The 21,922-nt window shown below is 48.5% G+C and overlaps 1 protein-coding gene across 1 annotated transcript; it reads left to right on the top strand.

Annotated features, from left to right (window-relative positions):
• The first annotated feature begins 85 nt into the window (after positions 1–85).
• On the top strand, positions 86–21,389 carry Itpkc (inositol-trisphosphate 3-kinase C). Its single transcript, XM_034500914.2, has 7 exons — positions 86–1,373; positions 8,419–8,521; positions 10,738–10,951; positions 13,886–14,090; positions 15,284–15,385; positions 15,987–16,058; positions 20,053–21,389. The coding sequence occupies exons 1-7, from the start codon at positions 240–242 to the stop codon at positions 20,254–20,256; spliced, it is 2,034 nt and encodes a 677-aa protein (XP_034356805.1). The 5' UTR covers positions 86–239; the 3' UTR covers positions 20,257–21,389.
• The last annotated feature ends 533 nt before the right edge of the window (positions 21,390–21,922 follow it).

Raw genomic sequence — 21,922 nt, 5'->3', positions numbered from 1 at the left:
GCGAGACACGCGGTGCCATCCGAGGCTCCGCCCCACACTCGTCACACGTCACATCCGGCGAGGGCAAAGTTTTGGGCTTTCCCTGGGAGGTGGAGTATCGGTTAACCCCTGCACATCCGGACGGCCTGGAGCTCGGCCGGCCGGAACCCACGAGTTGGGGCTCCCCAGCCACACCCCTCGTAGGATTTAAAGGGGAAGGAGGGGCCGGACGAGCCGTAGCCCGAGCCGAGGGAGCGGGTATGAGGCGCTGCCCGTGCCGGGGGAGCCTGAGTGAGGCGGAGGCCGGCGCATTGCCAGCCGAGGCCCGCATGGGGCTGGAGGTGCTGCGAGGTGGGCGGCGGCGACAGCCCGGACTGCAGCGACCTGGGCCGGGAGCTGGTGGCCCGACGGGACGGCCGGAGGGGGGCGGTCCCCGGGCCTGGATCGAGGGGTCCAGCCTGCACTCCGAGGTAGAGAGGACCGATCTCGGGCCTGCGCCGTGTCCGGACGGTCCACAGATAGAATCCTGTGGAGACGGACACGCGGAGTGCGAAGCAGCTGGCCTAGGAGTTGCGTCGGAGAAGCCCAGCCAAAATAAGGAGCTAGACGGGTCCAACCTCCGGGCACATCCAAAAAGGAACAGCCCCCTGGCTGAGATGGAGGTGGCCGGTTCCCGGACAGCTGGCTTTCGAACTGATCTTCACAGATCTAACCTCCAGTCTCGGCCAAAAAGAGCCAGCCTCTGTACCCAACCAGGGTTTGATGAGTCCTGGACCGAACTGGACAGATCCGAGCTGTGGCAGACTATGCCAGAGAGGGACAAGCCCTGGGTTGATCACCTCCGGACCCACTATGGCATGTCCAAACTCCAAATTCTCCCAGTCTGCCCCTCACTAGAACCAAGTGCTGATGCCTCCTGCAAAGAATTGTCCGCGGATGGTTCCAGGACACCACATGACACCGACGGCTTCTGGATAGAGTCCCAAAGTGATAACTCCCTTATAGGACCTAGTACGAAGACAGCCTGCAGACAGCCTGGAAGTGATGGTTTTTCAGCACAAAACACTGACAGTGCCTTGATTAAACCTGGCACCGATGGTCCCTGGGCTGACAGCGTTTTGGGGGAGTCCAATGGAGATGATTCATTAGAGGAACCTGAGCCTGGCGAATTGGTGACTAACCTGTGCTCCCACCTGGAGTGCAGCTCCCTGTGTCCTGTGCCCCGCCTTATCATCACCCCAGAGACTCCTGAGCCTGAAGCCCAGCCGGTGGGACCCCGATCCCGGATTGAGGGGGGAACTGGCGGCTTCTCTTCTGCCTCGTCTTTTGATGAATCTGAGGATGACTTGGTGGCTGGGGGTGGAGGTACCAGCGATCCTGAGGACAGATCTGGAGTGAGTAGGACCCATTCTTCCCCAGAGCATGCCCCACCACCCCAATCCAGTGTCCTCCCATCCTTTTGCCTTGTCTTAGAAAGTCCTCTTCCAGGTTACTCTTAGCTACCTGCCAGCGGTTGCATCTCTAGCTCTCTTTTCCATTCACTGACCACCTCCTCGAGACAACCAGGTTACTAACCCGTTTCATGAAGCTCCTACTCTTAGCTCTTTCATTTCTGTCTTTCTCTTTACCCCTCTGTTACTAGTTCTTGGGAGCGGTCCGAAGTGGACCTTAATCATGCCTAGGAACTTCTGAGATTGTACCAGTGTGTGAGTCTAGGTGGACACATAATTTTACATAAAAGGTCTGTGACTTCTGTTGAATCCTCCGGAGGGGGGGTCTGATGCCCCAACTCTTACGAATACCACCAGTAAGGGGCTGGAGAAGAGCACTGGCTGATCTTCCAAAGGACCTAGGTTCAAATCCCAGCACCCACATGGCAGTTTACAACTGTCTGTAACTCCAGTTCCAGAGGATCTGACACCCTCACACAGACATACTTGGAGGCAAAACACACACACACACACACACACACACCAATAGATAGAAGGAATGCACATACGTTCTCAGATGTATTGACTGAACCCTTGGCCTATCCCCCTCCCCCCTTTTTTTCTTCTTTCCTTTTTTTTTCCTTCTTTTCTTCTTCTCCTTCTCCTCCTTCTCCTTTTCTTCCTCCTCTTCCTCCTCTTCTTCTTCCTCCTCTTCCTCCTCCTCCTCCTTCTTCTCCTCCTCTTTAGACATTCTGTGGCCCATCTTGACCTCAAATTTACTATGCTGAGGCTGGCCTTGAACTGATCATCCAGCCTCTGGGATTACAGACATGTTCCACTGTGCTGTACCCACCCCCACCCCACATAAGATAGATCTGCTGTGTAGATCAGGCTGGCCTTCAGACTAGACTCCTGCTTGCTGAAATCATCCTGCCTCTGCCTTTTAGGAATTAGAGACGGGTGTGCCACCATGCCACACTTATTTGTCCATACTTTCTATGAAGCAAGGCTAGCTTTGAACTTGTGGCCATCCTGATGCCGTAAGATGTTTTTGTTTTTAACTTAGATTTATTTATTTTACGTGTATGAGTGTTTTGCCTGCACGTATGTATGTGTACTACCTGCATGGATGCCTGCTGCCCGGGAAGGTCAGAAAAGGGAGTCAGATCTCCTGGAACTGGAGTTACAGATGGTGCGAGCCACCATTTGAGTGCTGGGAATCAAACCTCAGCCCTCTTCAAGAGCAACAGGTATTTCAAGCCATCTCTCTAGCTCCCCGCCCCCAACCCTTCTCAAGGCTGAGCTTACAGGCATGAGCCAACACAACCTGCTGCCTTCAGCTTTCTTTCATTAGACGTTCAAAGGGCCAAATAGGATAGCCAGCGTGTATCTAAGTTAGCCAACTGGTAGCAGTTTTGCTACCTTGAGCTTTCCACAGGCTGGGATGACAGGTATGAGCCAACAGTTGCCCCCAGCTTTCATTAACTATTCAGAAGTGGGGAGGGGGCTGCAGAGATGGCTCAGCAGTTAAGTGAATGGACTGCTCTTGCAAAAGACCAGAGTTTGGTTTCCAGCACTGTGGGGCTGCTCCTGACTGCCTGTAACTCCACTTCCAGGGGACCCAACACCCCTGACCTCTGTGAGTACTTGCAGTCACGTAGACCCGCCCACACCCACCCACATATAATTAAAAATACAATCTTAAAAAAAAAAAGTTCAAAGAGCAAAAATACTCAAGGATCCTCAGCCTAGCCAAGGACCCACCTTGTACCCAGGCTGGCCTTGAACTTGTGATAATGATCTTGCTGCCTCAATCCTTCCAAGTGCTGGGATTACCGGCGTGAGCCAGCAGGCTAGCTATCTCTAGTTTTTCTTTAGATGCTCAAAGGGCATCTTCAGCCTATCCAGGCACCCACCTAATCTCCTGTACTCCTCTGCTCCCCAAGGGGCCCCTTCATCCTCTTATTTATACCTTCCACCTTCGCCCCCAGGCTGGGCGCGGCTCTCCCCTGGTGAATCAGAGCCTGGCAGGGCTGGTTCAGGGAGGGAGAGGCAGAGCAGACACAGGTGTGGAAAAGAGCCTCAGGTGGGGTGCAGAGTCCATCTGGTTGCCAGCTTGTCTGGAGTCCTCCTACTGGGCTCCAGCCCCTGGAATCTACCTTGATCTCCCCCTTAGCTTGTGTACCTCCCTTGGGGACGTGTTCACACATGTGGTCCCAGCTGTGAGAAAGAGACCTGCCTAGACGTGTTAATGCCCACACAAAAGAGCCAACCCTCCAGGCTTTGTGCCATGGCTCTTCCCTGTGCCGCCCTCTCATCACCTTGACGTCTCTGCACAGCTGAGTTAGATCTGGATGACTAATAGCAACAGCAACATTGATGGCTGCAACTGTCACATGCATGACATGTTTCCACTACTTTGTTACTCGTCATGGCAGTCCTGTGACACATACACTGTTGTTGTCCCTTCTTACAGATGAAGAAATCAGGGCACAAGAGATGGGATCACTCATCCTACCCAAGGATGTCACCTAAGGTTTAACCCCTACCAGCCACGTGGCAGTGCACACCTTTAATCCCATAGGCAGAGGCATGGAGATCTGATCTACACGGTGAATTCCAGGCCAGCCAGGGCCATAACACAGTGAGACCCTGTCTATAAACAAAAAGAATTTAACCCCTAGGCTTGGTGCTATGGCTGACACCTGTAATCTCAGCATTTGAGAGGCTGAAGCAAAAGATTAACCTAAATTTGAAATGTGCCTGAGCTGCAGTATGTATGTATGTATATATATATATACAAACCCTTTTCAAATACCAGAAACTGAGTGCCTGTCTAGATACCTATGTCCCTTTCTTCCCTTTGTTTGTTTGGCTTCTCAAGACAAGGATTTCTCTGTAGCGCTGGCTGTCCTGAAACTCAATAGACCAGGTGGCCTCAAACTCAGAAATCCGCCTGCCTCTACCTCCACAATGATCAAAGGCGTGCACCACCACCTCCCAGCCCAGTTGTTTTGACATTGGGTCTCACTCTCTCTAGTCTAGGATGGCCCGGAACTTTTTGATCTTCCTGCCTCTGCCCCCCTAGTGCTGTGTGCCTTTGGGTGCCAGCAGTACTGGGAGATTAGCACTCTCATCTTATCTTTGTTTTATAGATGGGGAAACTGAGGCACAGAAAGGCATCTTGTAATTGGTATTGGCTAAGTCAAGTAAAAGCCACAATTTTTTTGACTTAGTTTTAGCTGAGTTTCAAACTTTCCATTTTAAGCCCTGCAGGTCTCGCTGACCTGCCTTCTTCTTAGGCTTCTTTGTCTTTCCAGAAGCCACACTGTGCCAAACACTTTCTGAAGCCTTCAGGAACTCAAGGCTGTGTCCATAACCTCCTGTCTGCAGGCTTTGGCCCACCACTCTCTACTGTCCTGACTGTCCTGCTGCTGAGTCTGAGTGCACACAGTCCTGCCTCGCTGCTTTCCTGCCTCCACGTGCTCCTGCTGCTGACAGTCCCCCGCTTCCTTCTCTTTAATTTTGAAATCACATCTGATCATAGTGGCCTAGCTATGCGCCCTCTCCCTCCTGTTTGTTTTTAAAACAAGGTCTTATAGCACTGGCTGGCCTTGAACTATACTATGTAGCTTAAGGTAACCTTGAACTCCTGCCTACAGATATACACCACTGCCTGGCCTTCCTCTTTCTGTCCTTCCTTTTCATCATCCTGTTATAAACAGTGGCTGTTTCCTAAGCTCCTGTGCTTTGCTGGGGATACTGGTGAGCAAGGCACGACTCCTTGTATATATGATCTTCAGACGCAGGATTTTACTGTGTTGTCCTCGCTGGCCTGGAATGCCTATGTAAACCAAATCTCGAACTCACAGAGACCTGCTTTCCTGAAGACATTATTCTTAGGGGACTTCCAGGCTGATGGGGGACACCGATGAATCTTCAGGCACTAGCAGCTTGAGAGGGCAGGGCTGGGGTGAGAGAAGCTTAGGGTTGTGAGAATCCATAGTATACAGTTAGGCAGATCTAAGGAATCAAAGAGAGCTTCCTGGAAGAGGGGTCATGTGAGCTGAGGCCGTGAGAAACTATTCCCAATAAAGCCCAGATTGACTCTAGTATAAAGGGCGAGGCTCAATGGTAGCCTCTGCCTAGAGTTCTTCAGTGAGAGGCTTGGGTTGATGCTCTTGGTAGAGCCCTTGTGCTGAGCTTGTCTAACATGCTGGAGGGTTGTAGTGCTGTCTCCAGTATTGGTGAACAAGGGAGATGTGGGGCAGGTGTTTATGATAATAAAAGACAGTGTCAAGTAACCAGTGTTTGGGGACATCTGCTGTGTCAGAGCAGGTACTAAAACATACTTGTAGCCCAGCAAGTCCCCTCCCCACATAAGCTTCAGTCCAGCTGGAGTGCAGTGGGTGAGCCACAGGGCAGTGGAGTCAGAAACCCCAGAAGCAGAAGCCTAGCACTGTGCCTGGTGATATTAGGCCAGTGGCTTCACCACTGAGTCTGTTTCCTCCCCTGTGACACAGACAACCATCTTCCTGGGGCTGTTTTTAGGATTAAATAGGGTATGGCACACAGAGTCTTTGTCATGGCGCCTGGAATGTTCCAGGTGCTTAGTAAACAGGAACCTTGATTAATCATCTCCTCCCCATGGGAGAAAATAGCCCTTCCTGGATCCCATGCTGTCCAACACCCTGACGCCCTGCTTAGCATCTGGCTCCCTCCAGTTTGCTCTCTGCTGGGGAGCTGGGAGAAAACATGCCCTTGATCCTGGGGGCAATGCAGGGTGAGCGCCACTTCCTTCTCTGAGGGTGACCTGTTCTCCCAGTTCACGCTAAGGCCACCCTATGCTTGGGATGGGAGCATGTGTGCAGACACGCACACATGCCTGAGTCAGACGTGAGGCAGCATGATTAAACCCTGTTCTGTATTTGTTTCTTTTTAACAGTGCTGGCATGAGGTCCAGAGCCTGTGCCGCTGTGCCCAGCCCTTCTCTGGTTTTCTGTTACACCCCCTCTCATTACCTCTCCCTCCACCCTACCTCTTTTCCCTTCCTTCCATCTATCCTTTCTGCTATTCTTCAGTAGCCTTTTAACATTCACTGTGTTCAGGTCTGAAGACAGCTTCTGGGAGTCGGCTCTCCCCTTCCAGTATGTGGGTTCTGGGGATTGAACTCAAGTCTTGAGTTTGGCAGCAAGCACTCTTACCCCCTGAACCATCCTACTGTCTCAGCCTTAATTTTTGTTACAGATATACTTGTCTGCCTTTCCATATTTTTTTTCTTTTTTTCTTTTTTAAAATTAAGATTTTATGGGCTGGGCATGGTGGCGAAAGCCTTTCATCCCCACACTCAGAAGGCAGAGACAGGTGTATCTCTGAGTTCCAGGACAGCCAGAGCTACACAGAGAAACCCTGTCTCAAAACAAAACAACCAAAAAACCCACCCAAACAAACAAGCAAACAAAAATGAAGATTTATTTATTTATGAGGCAGGGTCTCACTGTGTCACTGTGCTCAACTATGTGGGTACTTTATAGAGCAGGCTGGCCATGAATTCATAGAGATCTACCTGCCTCTGCCTCCTGAGTGCTGGGGTCAAAGGTGTGCCATAGTGCCCTGCATAAGACTTTATTTTTTAAAGATTTATTTATTTTATGTATGTGAGTACACTGTCACTGTCTTCAGACACACCAGAAGAGGGCATCAGATCCCATTACAGATGGTTGTGAGCCACCATGTGGGTGCTGGGAATTGAACTCAGGACCTCTGGAAGAGCAGTCAGTGCTCTTAACCACTGTGCTGTCTCTCCGGCCCCAAGACTTTATTTTTTAAAATGATGTTCATATGCATATAGGAGTGGTGGTTGCACACCAGTCTCATACCTGTGCAGGCCAGAAAAGGGTGTTGGATCCTCTGGAGCAGGAGTTACAGGCAGTCGTGAACTGCCCTAGGGGGTACCGAATGTGAGCAGCGGGTCCTCTGTAAGAGCAGTAGATATTTAACCTTTGAGCTATCTCTGTAGCCCCTCTGTATTTCCTTCAAGGCTTCCTTGCTTGGCTTCCTGTTAGTCACAGTACAGGACTAACTAGAATGCTAGACAGGCTGGAGAGATGGCTCAGGGTTCAGAACAGTTGTTCTTACAGGGGTCTGGATTCGGTTCCCAGCACCCACATGATGGTGCACAGCTACCCATAAACTCCAGTTTCCAAGAAGCCAGTGCTTTCTTCTGACCTCTGCAGGCCCAGGCATGCAAGCATGTACATACATACAAGCAAAACTTTGATACATATAAATAAATCTAAATTTAAAAAAATAGATCTGCTATACAATAAATTGTCTCCAAATACCAATGACTTGGAGTAACAGCGAAAGTTTTGCTCATACTACATGACAGATTAGCTATGGATGGGGCATCCTGCTCTGTGTGTCTCCCTTTAGAGACCAAGGCCCATTCCTTCCCAGTTCTCTACCCCCAACAGGGAACTGAAAAGGGAGCTTCTGAATTGGTCTGCAGCTTCCACCTGGAAGTGACACTTCCAGTCACAGTTCACTGGCATAGCAAGTCAATAACCTCAGTTCAAGAGGGCAAAGAGCCGTCAGAAGGGGGACAAGCCTCGGCAACCAGCACTCTCTCAGTCTCCATCGCCTTTGTCACCTCTCTCTATGGTCAGCCTCCATTCCCCCACTCCATCTCCATGGTTTGCCCCAGACCTGACCTTATTGAGAGGCTGGAGGTTTGGCTTCTGTGCTTTGTGACTACGGGTTTTAGGGTATACTGAATTTTGGCGATTGCTATAGTAACGTAGCCTATCTTTCCTCCTATGACAAAGACATAACCAAAGAGACAGAACAAAGAAAGTAATAGAGGCTGACTCTTCCTCACTAGGTAGTTTCATCACCACTGGACTAAGTGGGGTTGCATCATCCCCACTAGGGGGGACCCTGATTCTAGGAAGCCACCAGGACAGTAATTCATACCTTGATTCATACCTCATGCTCGCCCTCCTTACAGAGCAAACCCTGGAAGAAGCTGAAGACAGTTCTGAAGTACTCGCCCTTCGTGGTCTCCTTCCATAAGCACTACTACCCCTGGGTCCAGCTTTCCGGACATGCTGGTGAGATTGGGGGACTCGGCTGACAGACTGTCAGGGCTTGGCATAGGTGTGGGCTAGGGAGGCCCTGCTCGGCATAGTCTCACTGGCCTTAAAACCACTGGCTTGGTGACAGTCCCCACCTACGAGGCTGCTGTGAGAAACATTTAGGCCTAGTAATTATTTTATTTATTTATTTTGAGATAGGCTTCATATAGTCCTGGCTGGCCTAGAACTCACTCTGTAGACCAGGCTGGCCTTGAATTCACAAAGATCCACTTGTCTCTGTCTTTTTTGGTTTTTTGAGACAGGGTTTCTCTGTGTAGCCCTGGCTGTCCTGGAACTCACTCTGTAAACCAGGCTGGCCTCGAGCTCAGAAATCCGCCTGCCTCTGCCTCCCGAGTGCTGGGATTAAAGGTGTGGGCCACCACTGCCCGGCGTCTCTGTCCTCTTGAGTGCTGGGATCAAAGGCTGCACTATCATACCTGGCCAGGCCTCTTCTGTTGGTCGGTTGAGTCTCAGCTTCACATCCAACTTACTGATGGGTGACCCTAGACAGGCTGGGATTCAGTTCCTCACATTACTATGGAACATATCTTACTGCCCTTGCAGGATTAACTGAAGAGTTGAGAGCAAGACAGGCTGAGAGAGTGGGACAGGCTGGTGAGAAACACAGCGACCAGGCCCCAGACTCTCCTTATGTATCCGCACAGTAGACACTCAGTAAACCAAAGCTAAATGGTTTTGTCCTGTGACTCATTTGGAAGAAAAACAGGGCTTGCCACATGGCCTTTGTGTGTGTCTCATCACACAGAGAGATCTTAGGTAAAACAGAAAACACCGTTGCCAACATCTTTGAAGAATGTAAGCTGGGCATGTCAGCAGATACCTATTTTATTATTTGCTTGTTTGTTTGAGGCGGGGTCTCAATGTGTAGTCCTGATTGGCCTGGAACACAGTATGTAGACCAGGCTGGCTTCGAACTCAAAAAGAGCTCAGTCTCTGCTTCCTAAAAGCTGGGGTTAAAGGATTGCACCACCAAACCTGGTTTGACATGCATTTATAGTTCCAGCACTTATAAGGCAGAGGCAGAGGGGATTGTCAACTTTAAGGCCAACCTTATGTCAACAAAAGCAAAGCAAAGCAAACCTATCCTTTTGCCGTAAAAAAAGGAAAAATTTGGAATTCTATCTATCTTAGACATGTATATGCTCCAGATATCAGAATCATGGATTTATTTATTTATTTTATACCTAGAGTGTTGCCATATAATCCAGGTTTGCCTTGAATTCTTCATGTATCTTGGACTGGGCTCAAACTTGTGTCTGTCCTCCTGCCTAAACCTTCTAATTTCTGGAACTATAGGCTGGAGCCACTGTTTCTAGCATAAGTTAATTTAAATAGATCCAAGTGGCTGTCCCCTGGATCCAAGTGGCTGTCCCCTGGGAGTCATATGAGGGTCTGTTGTGGAAGAGTTATGCTGATAACTGAGATGTCACGGTTACCTCAGAGGGCTGGTGAGATGGCTAGCTAAGTAAAGGCATTTTCTGTGCAAGCCGGATAGCCTGAGCATAATCCCCAGAATCCATGTAAGCATTGAAGGCGAGAACTACCCCCTCAGTCATGTCATGTTCAGGTTCTCACGGAATAACAACAAAAACAGTGTCTGACAAGATTGCTCAGTGGTTAAGAGCATGCCTTGCTCTTCTGGAAGGCCCAAGTCCGGCTTCCAACATCCATGTTGGGTAGATGCTATAACTCCAGCTCTCGGGGATCTGATGGCTTCTTCTGCCTCTGTGAACACTCACAAAAATGCACACACACACACACACACAAAATATATATATATATTAAATATTATTTTAAATTACTAAAATAATGGTATACTGTGCTGTACACAGGACCATGTATGAACACAGAGTAGAAATAGGCCCATTTAAAGCCAGGTTGAGCTGGGTGTGGAAGTCCATGACTTTAGTCCCAGCACTGGACGGCAGGCAGGTTTTTATGAGTTTAAGACCAGCTGCCTCAAAACAAACAAACAAACAAACAAACAAACAAACAAGATCCCTGTCTCAGAACACCACCACAGAGAGGGAAGGAGGGAAGGAGGGACAGCCTTCCTGGAGATAATGGACTGCATTGTTGGACAGAATGGTAATGGCTGCTGTCTGATGCATGCAGGGGAATAACCGGTGGCAGCTCAGGCTCTGACCTCTTCTTGGTCTTGCTTCCCACAGGGAACTTCCAGGCTGGTGAGGACGGTCGGATTCTGAAACGTTTCTGTCAGTGTGAGCAGCGCAGCCTGGAGCTGCTGATGGGAGACCCCCTGCGGCCTTTCGTGCCTGCTTATTATGGCATGGTGCAGCGGGATGGCCAGGCCTTCAACCAGATGGAGGATCTTTTGGCAGACTTTGAAGGCCCCTCTATCATGGACTGCAAGATGGGCAGCAGGTAGGATTGGGGCAGCTGTGGGCAGTCAGGGTAAGTGGTGAATGGTTTTGAAACTAGGGCTGAGTGAATTCAGAGTAGGTACATCAGTGTGTGCTCCTGCCAGTGATCCATGAGGGTTCCAGGTGCGCTGGCCTGCTGTTCCTTCTTGGTATTCTTGGTTCTATCTTGATATCACCTGTTTCATTAATTTAAATCATTCTGTTGGAGATGTAATGGTATTTCATTGTGTTTATCTCCTGTAGCCCAGGCTACCCTCACCCTGGCTATGAAGCCAAGGATAGCCTTGAGTTTCAGGTCCTCCACCATCTACTTCCCGAGAGCTAAGATTACAGCTATATGGCACCATATGTAGCTTATGCTGAAGACCAAACCTCGAGGACTTTGTGCATGCTGGGCAGGTAGTCTGCCAACCTCAAAATATTTATGTACTTAATTTTTAGTCCCTAGACTTAAGGACTCACTTTAGTTGTAGTGGTTACTTAGTCAATACTGTCTTTTATTTTACTATGTTGGCGCTGGGAGTTGAATGTAGGGCATTGTGCATGTGGGGCAAGCCATATTCACTAAACTACATCCACTTCCCTAGGTTTTGTTGTGGTTAGTTGGTCTGTTTGTTTATGAATGTGTATGTATAAATGTATACACACACACACACACATACATATTTTTTTTTTTTACTTTTGTTTTGGAGACAGGGTCTGTTATATAGATAGCCATGGTTGGCATAGAACTCAACACATAGACCCAGCTAGCTGCAGACTTATGGCAGTCTTCCTGCCTCTGCCTCCTAAGCATTGTAAATGTATAGCATCATACCCCAATGTCTCTCTCTCTCTCTTGCTCTCGCTTGATTAGTTGTTTAAATATTCTAGATATAAACCCTTTGTTACACACACACACACACACACACACACACACACACACACACTCGGTGATCTGTGTTTATTTTCTTTTCTTTCTTTTTTTTTTTTTTGTTGTTGGTGTTTTTTTTTTTCGTGATAGGGTTCTCTGTGTAGCCCTGGCTGTCCTGGAACTCACTCTGTAGACCAGGCTGGCCTCGAACTCAGGAATCCACCTGCCTCTGCCTCCCAAGTGCTGGGATTAAAGGCGTGCGCCACCACTGCCCAGCATGTGTTTCTTTTCTAACTCCTTTCTCTCACTTTTCCTGGAAGGAGGACCAAACCCATGGCCTTGCATTTGCCGTTTTACTTTCTTAATACCTTTAAACAGCTCTAATACCAAGTCTGGTATTTTTTTTTTGCCCTTGAAACCTCTCCCAGTCGTGGTGGGCAGGGGTCTTGCTTTCTCTTAATAAACCAACATTGTTTCCTCTTTGAAAATAATTCTGGCACTGGAGAGATGGCTTACTGGGTACAGGTACTGGCTGCTCTTCCAGAGGACCTGGGTTGGGTTCCTAGCACCCATGCGGTGATCATAACAGTTGTAACCCCAGATAGGAGGAAATCTAATGCCTGTTGCTGGCCTCCGAGGGCTCCTTTATGTACAACGTGATGTCCATATATCCACACAGATTCACCCATATAATGAACTAAAATAAGTTAAAATAAATAAATCTTACCTTTATTTTTAGCTCTCAGGAGGCAGAGGCAGTTGGATCTCTATGAATTTGAAGCCAGGCTGGTCTATATAGTGAGTTCCAGATGGGTGTGGAGAGGGTTACATAGTAACACCCTGTCTCAAAGTTTAATAAAATTTAAAAATCTAGGGCTGCTGAGATGGCTCATTGGATAAAAGCTCAGGGTGTCCAAGCAGACAACCCGAGTTCTACCCCAGTGACCCCATGTGTGGAAAAGGAACTGACTGCTGCAGCTTGTCCCCTTTCCTCTTCGTAAACATGTTTCCTCCGCCAGTAAATAAACGTGGTTTTAGAGACCTGAAATTCAAAATTTACTGTGAAATTGAAAGCTTCATTCAATAATTCTAAACTCTGAAAATTTCAGTCAGAAGTACCTTTGCTTCCAAGTTTTATTCTCTTTTATTTATTTGTTTATTTAATTCTATGTGTAGGGGTGTTTTGCCTGATGCATGTTGGTGTGCCATGTGTCCCTAGTGCCCAAGGAGTCCAGAAGAGGGCATTAGATTCTCTGGGACTGGAATTACAGACAGTTGTAAATTGCCGTGTGGGTGCTAGGAATGTTTTAATTATGTGTGCAGATTTTGTGGCTGCACATATATTTGGGAACCTGATACCTGAGGAAGCCAGAATAGAGGGTTAGAATCCTTGGGACTAGAACTACAGACATTTGGGAGCCACTTACGATGTTGGGATTGGAACTTAAGTCATCTGAAAGAGCAGACAGTGCTCTTAACCACTACACCATCTCTCCAGCACCTGGATAAGTAGTGGCCAAACACCAGTGAGCTGGAGTAGTTTCTATTTTGTCAAACATTTGCCTATTACTGTTGTTATTAATGGCCTGTACTTGAAAAAAATTCTTAGCCTGGATATGGTGGCGTATACCTTTAATCCCAGCACTAGGGAGGCAGAGTCAAGAGGATCTCTGTGAGTTTAAGGTCTACAGAGTGAGTTTCAGGACAGCCAAGGCTATACTAAAAAAACCCTATCTAGAGGAAAAAAAGAAAGGAAGGAAGGAAGGAAGGAAGGAAGGAAGGAAGGAAGGAAGGAAGGGAAAGAAAAGTCAACTCTTTGCTTACTGTAATATCATGAAACTATTCTCTTGTTTTCTTCTATAAATTTATTGTTTAAACTTATATAGTTTACTGGGTTTTTGTTTGTTTTGAGACAAAGTCTACCTATGTAACTCTGGCTAACCTTAAACTCACAGAGGTCCACCAGCCTCTGTTCTCTGAGTGTTGGGATCAAACACCTGTGCCTCCATTCCCAGCAGAGTATGTCTTGTTATCAGGAAGCGTGTGCCTAATGGTTTCCTTTGATCTATCCTGTGTGCTCAGGACCTACCTGGAAGAGGAGCTGGTGAAGGCCCGGGAACGACCCAAGCCCCGGAAAGATATGTATGAGAAGATGTTGGCAGTAGACCCAGGGGCTCCCACCCCAGAGGAGCATGCTCAGGGTGCAGTCACCAAGCCCCGATATATGCAATGGAGGGAGACCCTAAGTTCAACTTCCACCCTGGGCTTCCGGATTGAAGGCATCAAGGTGAGAGCCAGGAGCTAGTCAGGTTTTTTTGACACTCAAGAGTTCTGGGACTGGGGCAGTGGACTGGCTTCTTGTGGGGTATTTGTGGCAGGGGGTGCTAAAAGGAAGCAGAGCCATGTTTGCCGAGTCCAGATAGCCTGCAAGTCTGTGGAAGGCTGCTCACGCCTGCATCTAGCAGAGGTGAGGTTTGTTATCTGTCTACTAGAACATCTTCACTTATCATCTTTCCTTTCCTGAGCCCTGCCTTTTGTTTCTCCCAACCTCCCTGGCCTCGAATGCCTGGTCCTTCTCCCTCCATCATGGAGTATACAGCTGGAAGAATCTTTTAAGTTTTTATTTCATAAATTAAATATGCGTAGAAAAGCTGGATGTGGTAGCTTAGATCTTTCATCCCCATGAGGACTGGAGGTGCAATCTGAGTTACAGAGTGAGTTCAGGACCGCCCTAGGCAAGTCCTGGGAGATGTAGCTCAGTGTTAGAGGGCTTGCTGAGTAAGTGTGAGGCTTCAGGTTCAATTCTCAGTAGCATTAAACAAACAAAGAATAAAAACTAAAGACAGATGAGAGCTGTCGTGAAGCGACAGAGCACTTGTCCAGTCAATAAGTTTAAATAGCTAAGTGTGGTGGCTTATGTCTGAAATCCTTGCGCTTGGAAGGTTGAAGCAGGAGACCAGGAGTTGAATTCAGCTTAAGCACAAAGAACCACATGCCCAGCCTCAGGTAACCCGCACACCAGCTCTAGGCAGTAGATACACACATGGTTCCCATTTTCCAGATGAGGCATCTGAGTCTGAGGCAGGGAATAGGACTTGTTTAAGCTGAGTGAGGTAGTACATTTGGGAAATGGAGGCAGGAGGATCAAGGAGTTCGAGGCAAGCCTTAGTTATGTAGTGAAGTTTTGGTGCGCTTCAGATACCTGGGACCCTGTCTCAAAAAGAGACAGACTTGCTTAAGCCCACACCATTAGACAGTAGCAGAATCATGACTGAAGCCACATCCTGGCCCTCAGACAACCGGTTTGCTGGATGGGCCCAGCCATACCTGTTGTTAGATGTGGAAGGACAGCTTATGTAAAAGTGTGACAGGGCTGGGTTGAGCTGGGTTAGGCAGGAGGACTGTTTTCCTGAAGAGGCTCATCAGGAAGGTCCTGAGGTGAACAGCACAGCCGACAGCACTTCCCACCTTGCTTTGCAGAAGGCCGATGGGACCTGCAACACCAACTTCAAGAAGACACAGGCTCTGGAGCAGGTGACAAAGGTGTTGGAAGACTTTGTGAATGGGGATCTTGGAATCCTAGTAAGTGGAACACCTGAATCCAAGACAGCCACCATTTATTGTTGCTTCTGAGGCTGGCTTCCTTGCTGTGGCCTGTGCCAGGCTGGGCTGATGCTGGGCAGCTTTGCTCACAGTCTGCCATCAGCTGTGGCTTGGCTAGGAGTAGCTTTTGTGTCTCCCTTGGTTCACAGCCTTGTTCAGGCCTTGGGTGTCTGTCTGTTCAACACAGTAGGCTAGCCTGTGCTGTTCAATACAGCAGGCTAGCCTGTGCTGTTCTCACCATGGAGCAGGAAGCTAAGATGGCAGGCTTAGGTCTAAGGCCTCCTGCTGTCGAGGCACAGAGTGGCAACCTTCTGTTGGGCAGAACAGACCGAGGCCCAGCTCAGGGGAAGGGGAAACTGACTCTGCCTCTTGTAGGGGAGCTGTGGGGAATAGGTGGGGACTCATGTCATCTGTCTCACTCTTGTCTCTTGTGGGTACTACCTTACTGGCTCCACCCCAGTATTACCTCTTCCTGCCATTTCCTTAGTTCCTTTTATTTCATCTTGACTGTCTATCGAGGGTGTCAGGATGAGGTCTTGCTGTGTTTCTGTGCTAATGAGAGACTCTCTCTCTCACTCAGAGAAAGTACGTGGCACGACTGGAAGACCTCCGAGAGACTCTGGAGAATTCTCCCTTCTTCAAGACCCACGAGGTGCGAGTCCTGGGTACAAACTCTAGTGTAGGACTTAGCAAAGGGGATTCAGGAAAGGAGGAAGTGGGAACATGGATTCAAGCCAGATAGATGGTCTAGGATGAGGGTGCCTCTGCTCTACGACCTTGGACTTGCCTTCTTGGGCCTCAGTTTCCTCTTTTATTCCCAGGGCTGGGAGTCAAAACCATGGTCTCTAATTCACCGCACTCCTTGTTTTTTCTTTGTGAGAGAGGCATGTTTTTTTTGACACCCCATCCCATGTAGCCTAGGGTGACCTTGTCAATCTTCCTGCCTTTAGCTTCCCACATGCAGGAATTATGGGGACCACCACCACACCCAGCCTACTGGACCCAGCTGGTTTCATCTGCTCAGACAAGGGCAAGGGTGGTGGCACCACACTTCCAGGACTGCTGAGGATTGAGGGTCACTAGAAAGCAACCTTTAGGGTGTACAGAGGCATTCACAGTCAGTATTCCAGGTTCTTAGAATTAGTTTATGACTGTAATGATGTGTCTCTAAGTACCGTGTGTTGGGTGGTTCTTGCCTTTTCCTTTCTGCCCCTAGCCTGTCTCTCAGGTTTTTTTTTTTATTTGTATGTTTTGTTTTATATTGTTATTTATTTGTAATGAGTGTGTTCTTGTGTACACTTAAAACACAGAGGATACCATGAGAGACCCTGTTTTCTCCTTCTAACATGTGAGTCCATGAGATGACACTCAGGTCACCAGGCTTGGCAGCAAGTATTCCACCCACTGCCATTCACAAGACCACAGGATTTTTTTTTTTGTTTTGTTTTGTGAGTTTCATGTAGCCTAGAGTGGCCTAGAACTCCTGATCCTCCTGCTTGAGCCTTCACAAGCGCTAGGATTATAGTTGTACGTCGCTATGCTTGCTGTCACCCTCTCTTTCTTAGGAGACTTGGATCAGCTGAAGCTATTTGCAAGTTACACAAGTGATAGTGTCATATTTATTGTCTTTTCTTTGAGCCCCTCCCTCTGCCCTTCAGCCCTTCTCCTTCTCCTCAGTGGCATCTCTGACTTCTGTAGGAAGATCTGAGCTGGATGTCTTGCTATTTAAACTGTACAAGTCTCAATCTCAGCTGTACTTCTCCTCAGCCTCCTCAGTCCAGGCAGCCACCCCAGGAGGCCTCAGTGTGTCTGGCACCTGTAGTCTGACAGCAGCAGTCATGTGGGCATGGATGAAGGTTGATAAATAGGTTAATCTATTAGAACCCAGCTCACAGTAAACCATCAGGGAGTGCCAGCTGTCATTCTCATGTCTGCTTTGGTCAAATGTCACCGTTGTCTCTCTTCATGAGCTTCAGGCTTTATATGGGAGTAGAGGTCTCTCCTCTCCTTGTGTTTGGTTTTGCCTGCCTAGTGTCTTACCTCCACTTAAAATACATGGCAGTAGGCATTTGCAGTTTCCCTTGACAACTGGAGAGACATAGCGGTCCTAGATGCCTGCCATATGGTAACAACATCTGCAACTGGCTGGTGTCTGTCTCTTTTTTCTGTTTGGTAGGGGATTTGAACTCAGGATCTCATGTCTGCTAGGCAAGTGCTCTACCACTGAACTACATTCCTTCCACACTCCCTCCACTTTTTATTAAAGACAGAGTCTCAGGGCTAGAGAGATAGCTTAGCGGTTAAGAGCACTGATGCTCTCCCAAAGGTCCTGAGTTCCCAGCAACCACATGGTGGCTCACAGCCATCTGTAATGGATTCTTTTCTGGTGTGTCTGAAGACAGCTACAATGAACTCGTATATGTAAAAAAAAAAAAAAAAAAAAAAAAGACAGGGTCCCACGTAGCCCAGGCTGCCCTGGAATTTGCTGTGTAGCTGAAAATGATGTTGGACTCTTGATCATCCTACCTCCACTTCCTGAGTGTGAGATAATGGGTGTGTGTTACACACTGAGCTGTAGCCCCAACTTTTCACCATTTATTTATTCATTCATGTATTTATTTATTTAAAGACGGGGGTTTACTGTGTATCTTTGGCTGGTCTGGAACTTACTATATAGACCAGGTTAGCTTCTGTAGGTTTTTATTTTGAGGCAGGATTTAAGTTGCCCGTGCTACTCAATAAGCCAGCTCAGTCCGTCAACAAGTTCTGGTGGGAGGGGGAGGAGGGGGAGAGCGAGGATTAGACAACACTGTAGCATGACCTCAGCCAGTTCTGAGGCTGAAGCCCGTTTATTTTTTCCCAGTCTGCTTTTATACCTTTTTACTTACATGCAGATAATTCGGTCAGTTCTAGGTTAAGGACCAAACAAGATAATTAACAAACTCCATGATCACTGTTTCTAGGGGCTTATCAGGATGACCAAGATATCTGACCCTACTTCCGTGTCCTGGCCCAATGTCAAATTCCTGCCAAGTTTCTAGAAGTGGCCCCCAAAACTCCCTACACTCAAGAGCTCACCCTGTAGTCTAGGCTACAGGCCTTGGACTTTTAATCCTCCTGCCTCAGGTTAAGGCCTGTAATCATACGGTCTTGCAGCATGTGTCTCTCCAGACAGGCACCTGGAGGTTAGGGGACAACCTATGGGAGAAATTTCTCTTCTTCTACCATGTGGGTCCCAGGAATCAAACTTACTTAGGTTTGGTGGCAAGTGCCTTTATGTCCTGAGCCATCTCACTGGCCCATCTGTTTACTTTGTAGCCCAGGCTGGCCTTGAGCTCATACACAGGCCTGCCTCTGCCTCTCTCTGCCTCTCTCTGCCCCTCTCTGCCCCTCTCTGCCTCTCTCTGCCCCTCTGCCCCTCTCTGCCCCTCTCTGCCCCTCTCTGCCCCTCTCTGCCCCTCTCTGCCCCTCTGCCTCTGCGTGCTGGAACTAAAGGTGTGTATCACTGTGGCTGGTTTAGTGACTTTCTTTTGAGGCAAGTTTACTGTTAGCTTCGTTCTGCAGGCCTGGAACTCATTATGTAGCCTAGGCTGACCTCAAGCTTGTGGCTGTCCTTCATCTGCCTCCCCAGTGCTTGGACTGGATGTACTACATCTGCTCAACAATGGCTGTCTCTAAAACAAGTAAATAGAAGCTCCACTAACAGCAGCCACTGAGGAGGACTTCGAGGCAGACACTTGGAGGCACTTAAGGAGTGCTTGTAGAGTGTTTCCGGTGACCCCAGGAGATAGAGGGTTACCAACTTCCCCATTCTACAGAGAGGACACCAAGGCCAGAGGAAGGAAGCCACTTGCTTAACGTCATCAGCCACAATCCAGTAGGCCTAAGAAACCACTGTCCCAATCTAGAGACGTTCTCCAGGTCTGTGTCCAGTCTGAGCTTGCTGACTCGGTCAGGGCTGGGACTACATTTGAGTTTGTGCAGTAGATTAAAAAAATGACAACAGCAAATAGCCCAGTGTGCTGCTGGCTCACACTGTTAGCACCTAGGAGGAGGAGTCAAGCAGCCTGGCCTGGAAGAGGAGACCTTGTTAACACAAATAAACCAAAAGAAAAGCCAGGCATCTTGGTGTATGTTTTAATCCCAGCATGTAGGATGTGGAGGCGGAGGATCTGGAGTTTAAGGACATCCTTGGCTGTCTAGGTAGTTCAGGGCCATCTGGGACTAAAACCCTGTCAAACAAAGAAATGAGAGATAGAAAGTGAAGGTGACAGGGGCTAGGGATATAGCTCCCCTGTGAACTTCTGCTTAGTTTATTGGAGTCTCTGGGCCATCCTCTGGGCGAGCATTACACACATACACAATAATTGTAACATTCATTGTGTATTTGTTGTGTTTCAGGAACAATTTGAAATGCTTTATGTCCATTATGTGTAAATTATACAATTATTCTCAGTTTGTATATGTAGAAGCAGAGTCATAGAAAGGGTAAAATAGTTGCCCAAGCATCAGAGTCAGGATTTGAACTTGGGTAGCGTCATTCCAGAGTTTCTGCTGTCTACCACCCTGTTCACCACTTACTGGGGAATACATTAGCTAGTGCTTGCTCTGTTCTCTAACTGCTTTTTCCTCACTATCTGCTGCAGGTAGTGGGAAGTTCCCTTCTCTTTGTGCACGACCACACCGGCCTGGCCAAGGTATGGATGATTGACTTCGGCAAGACAGTGGCCCTGCCTGACCACCAGATGCTCAGTCACAGACTGCCTTGGACTGAGGGCAACCGTGAGGATGGCTACCTCTGGGGTCTGGACAATTTGATCTGCCTCCTTCAGGGGCTGGCCCAGAGCTGATGTCATCTGCCACTGCTAGGTACACTTGCAGGATAGCATGTGTCTGGCTGGAGGAGCCCTAAGGTGTTGTCCAGCCTGAGGCAGCTGATGGAAGATGAGGTGCTTCAGTGTCACTAGATCAGTGTGGTCTGAGGAGCTTGGGGTCCCTGGCAGCACTGGGCTTCCTTATGATATGGGAAACAAGACAGGTGGAGGCATAGTTAGAACATGAACGGGGCTGCGTGACCAGCTAGGGAAGCTTCTAAGGGAGTACCAGAGGCCACAGCGGAAGAACGAACTCTTCTCTGAGTTAGCTCTTTGAGCCCAGAGCCAACAGTTGGCTTTTGTTTCTCAGAGGACCAGGCATCATTTGTGAAGACCTGCAGGAGCTACTTGTCCAGCTGGGCCAGTGAGAGCCCCATCCAAGTGCCGAGAGGAGGGTGTGACATCCTGAGATACTTGCTGATGCTACCTGGAGCCTAATGCTCCTTGCCCTCCTCCCTGCCAGGACAGGGCAGGATCTGGTCTGTTCCTTTGTGGACTCTTGAGCTACTGCAGACCCAAACCACAGCCCATATCCATCTGTAACAGCACTGTGACCATCTTCCTTCCTTGGTGCACCAGCTCCAGCCTCAGGACTTCCTCCTCCTGGTCCTGACACCTAGGCTCTTGTCCCAGCAGAGTCCAGTGACTGGAAGAAGTTTCTGAGGCAGGGGAGGAGGCTTCTCCTTGGGAACCAGACAGCCTTGCTTCACTGTATGTGCTTTGACCATATACAGAATGAAGTGCCAGTTTACGCAGAAGCACAAGGGGTGGGGCTACTGTCCCTAACCATGGACTACCTGGTTCTAACCAAAGACTCTAGAACTCTGGGGTGGGGTAGAAACCACTCTGCTCCTGTGCTCCAGCACTGCTCCAGAACCTTGGCTTCCTGGCCCATACAGACGGGCTTGGTAAGGACAAGTACCTACCTCCTCTCTAAGCTGAAGCCCTAAGGTCTTTCAAGGCCCACACGTCTTCCTTTTCTACTGACTTTATATGTATATTTATATACAAGGTAGTTAGCTGGGGTGGTGGTGTCAGGGAACTGAGGCAAAATGGCTTTACTGTGCCTCCTGCCTACAGTAGCACCCCAATAAACAGGACAAAATCAATGCTGTGGGTATTTTCTTGGCATCTGGGTAAGTGGTATCTGAGATTCATACTCTGGACCTTCATGCTGGGATATCAGTCACCTTGGGAGGGTGAGCAGGCTGAGGAGGTTCACTACTCATTCAAGACTCAGAAATGCCATTATTGTTTCTTAGGTTAAAAAAAAAGATTTATCACTGGGTGGTGGTACATTCTTTTATCCCTAGCACTTGGGGGTTGGGGTGGGTGGGATAGGAGGCGGCAGAGGCAAGTGGACCTCTGAGTTCAAGGCCAGCCTGGTTTAAAAACTAGTTCTAGAATAGCCAGGGCTGCAGAGAAATAGTTTTGTAAACGAACACAAAAGATTTTGTGTGTGTGTATGCTACATGTATTTGGGTGCCTAAGGAGGTAGAAGAGGGCGTTGGACCCCCTGCCCTCAGAGCTAAAGTTTACAGCTCTACCTGCCTGATTTGGGTTCTGGATCCAAACTTTGCAAGAGCAGGGAGTGGTTTTAATTACTGAGCCATCTCACCAACTTTTTTTTTTTTAAAAGACA

This window comes from Arvicanthis niloticus, chromosome 1, assembly GCF_011762505.2.
Source record: "Arvicanthis niloticus isolate mArvNil1 chromosome 1, mArvNil1.pat.X, whole genome shotgun sequence".
Taxonomy (NCBI): domain Eukaryota; kingdom Metazoa; phylum Chordata; class Mammalia; order Rodentia; family Muridae; genus Arvicanthis; species Arvicanthis niloticus.
The sequence above is the reverse complement of the archived record's forward strand: the minus strand, read 5'-3'. Positions and strand labels throughout refer to the sequence as shown.

Excerpts from the sequence above, each read along its gene's own strand:
- Itpkc (XM_034500914.2), top strand. The coding sequence starts at position 240 with ATGAGGCGCTGCCCGTGCCGGGGGAGCCTGAGTGAGGCGGAGGCCGGC. Across the intron at positions 8,522-10,737 it reads CCAGCTTTCCGGACATGCTG|GGAACTTCCAGGCTGGTGAG; the intron begins GTGAGATTGGGG and ends TGCTTCCCACAG. Across the intron at positions 10,952-13,885 it reads GACTGCAAGATGGGCAGCAG|GACCTACCTGGAAGAGGAGC; the intron begins GTAGGATTGGGG and ends CTGTGTGCTCAG.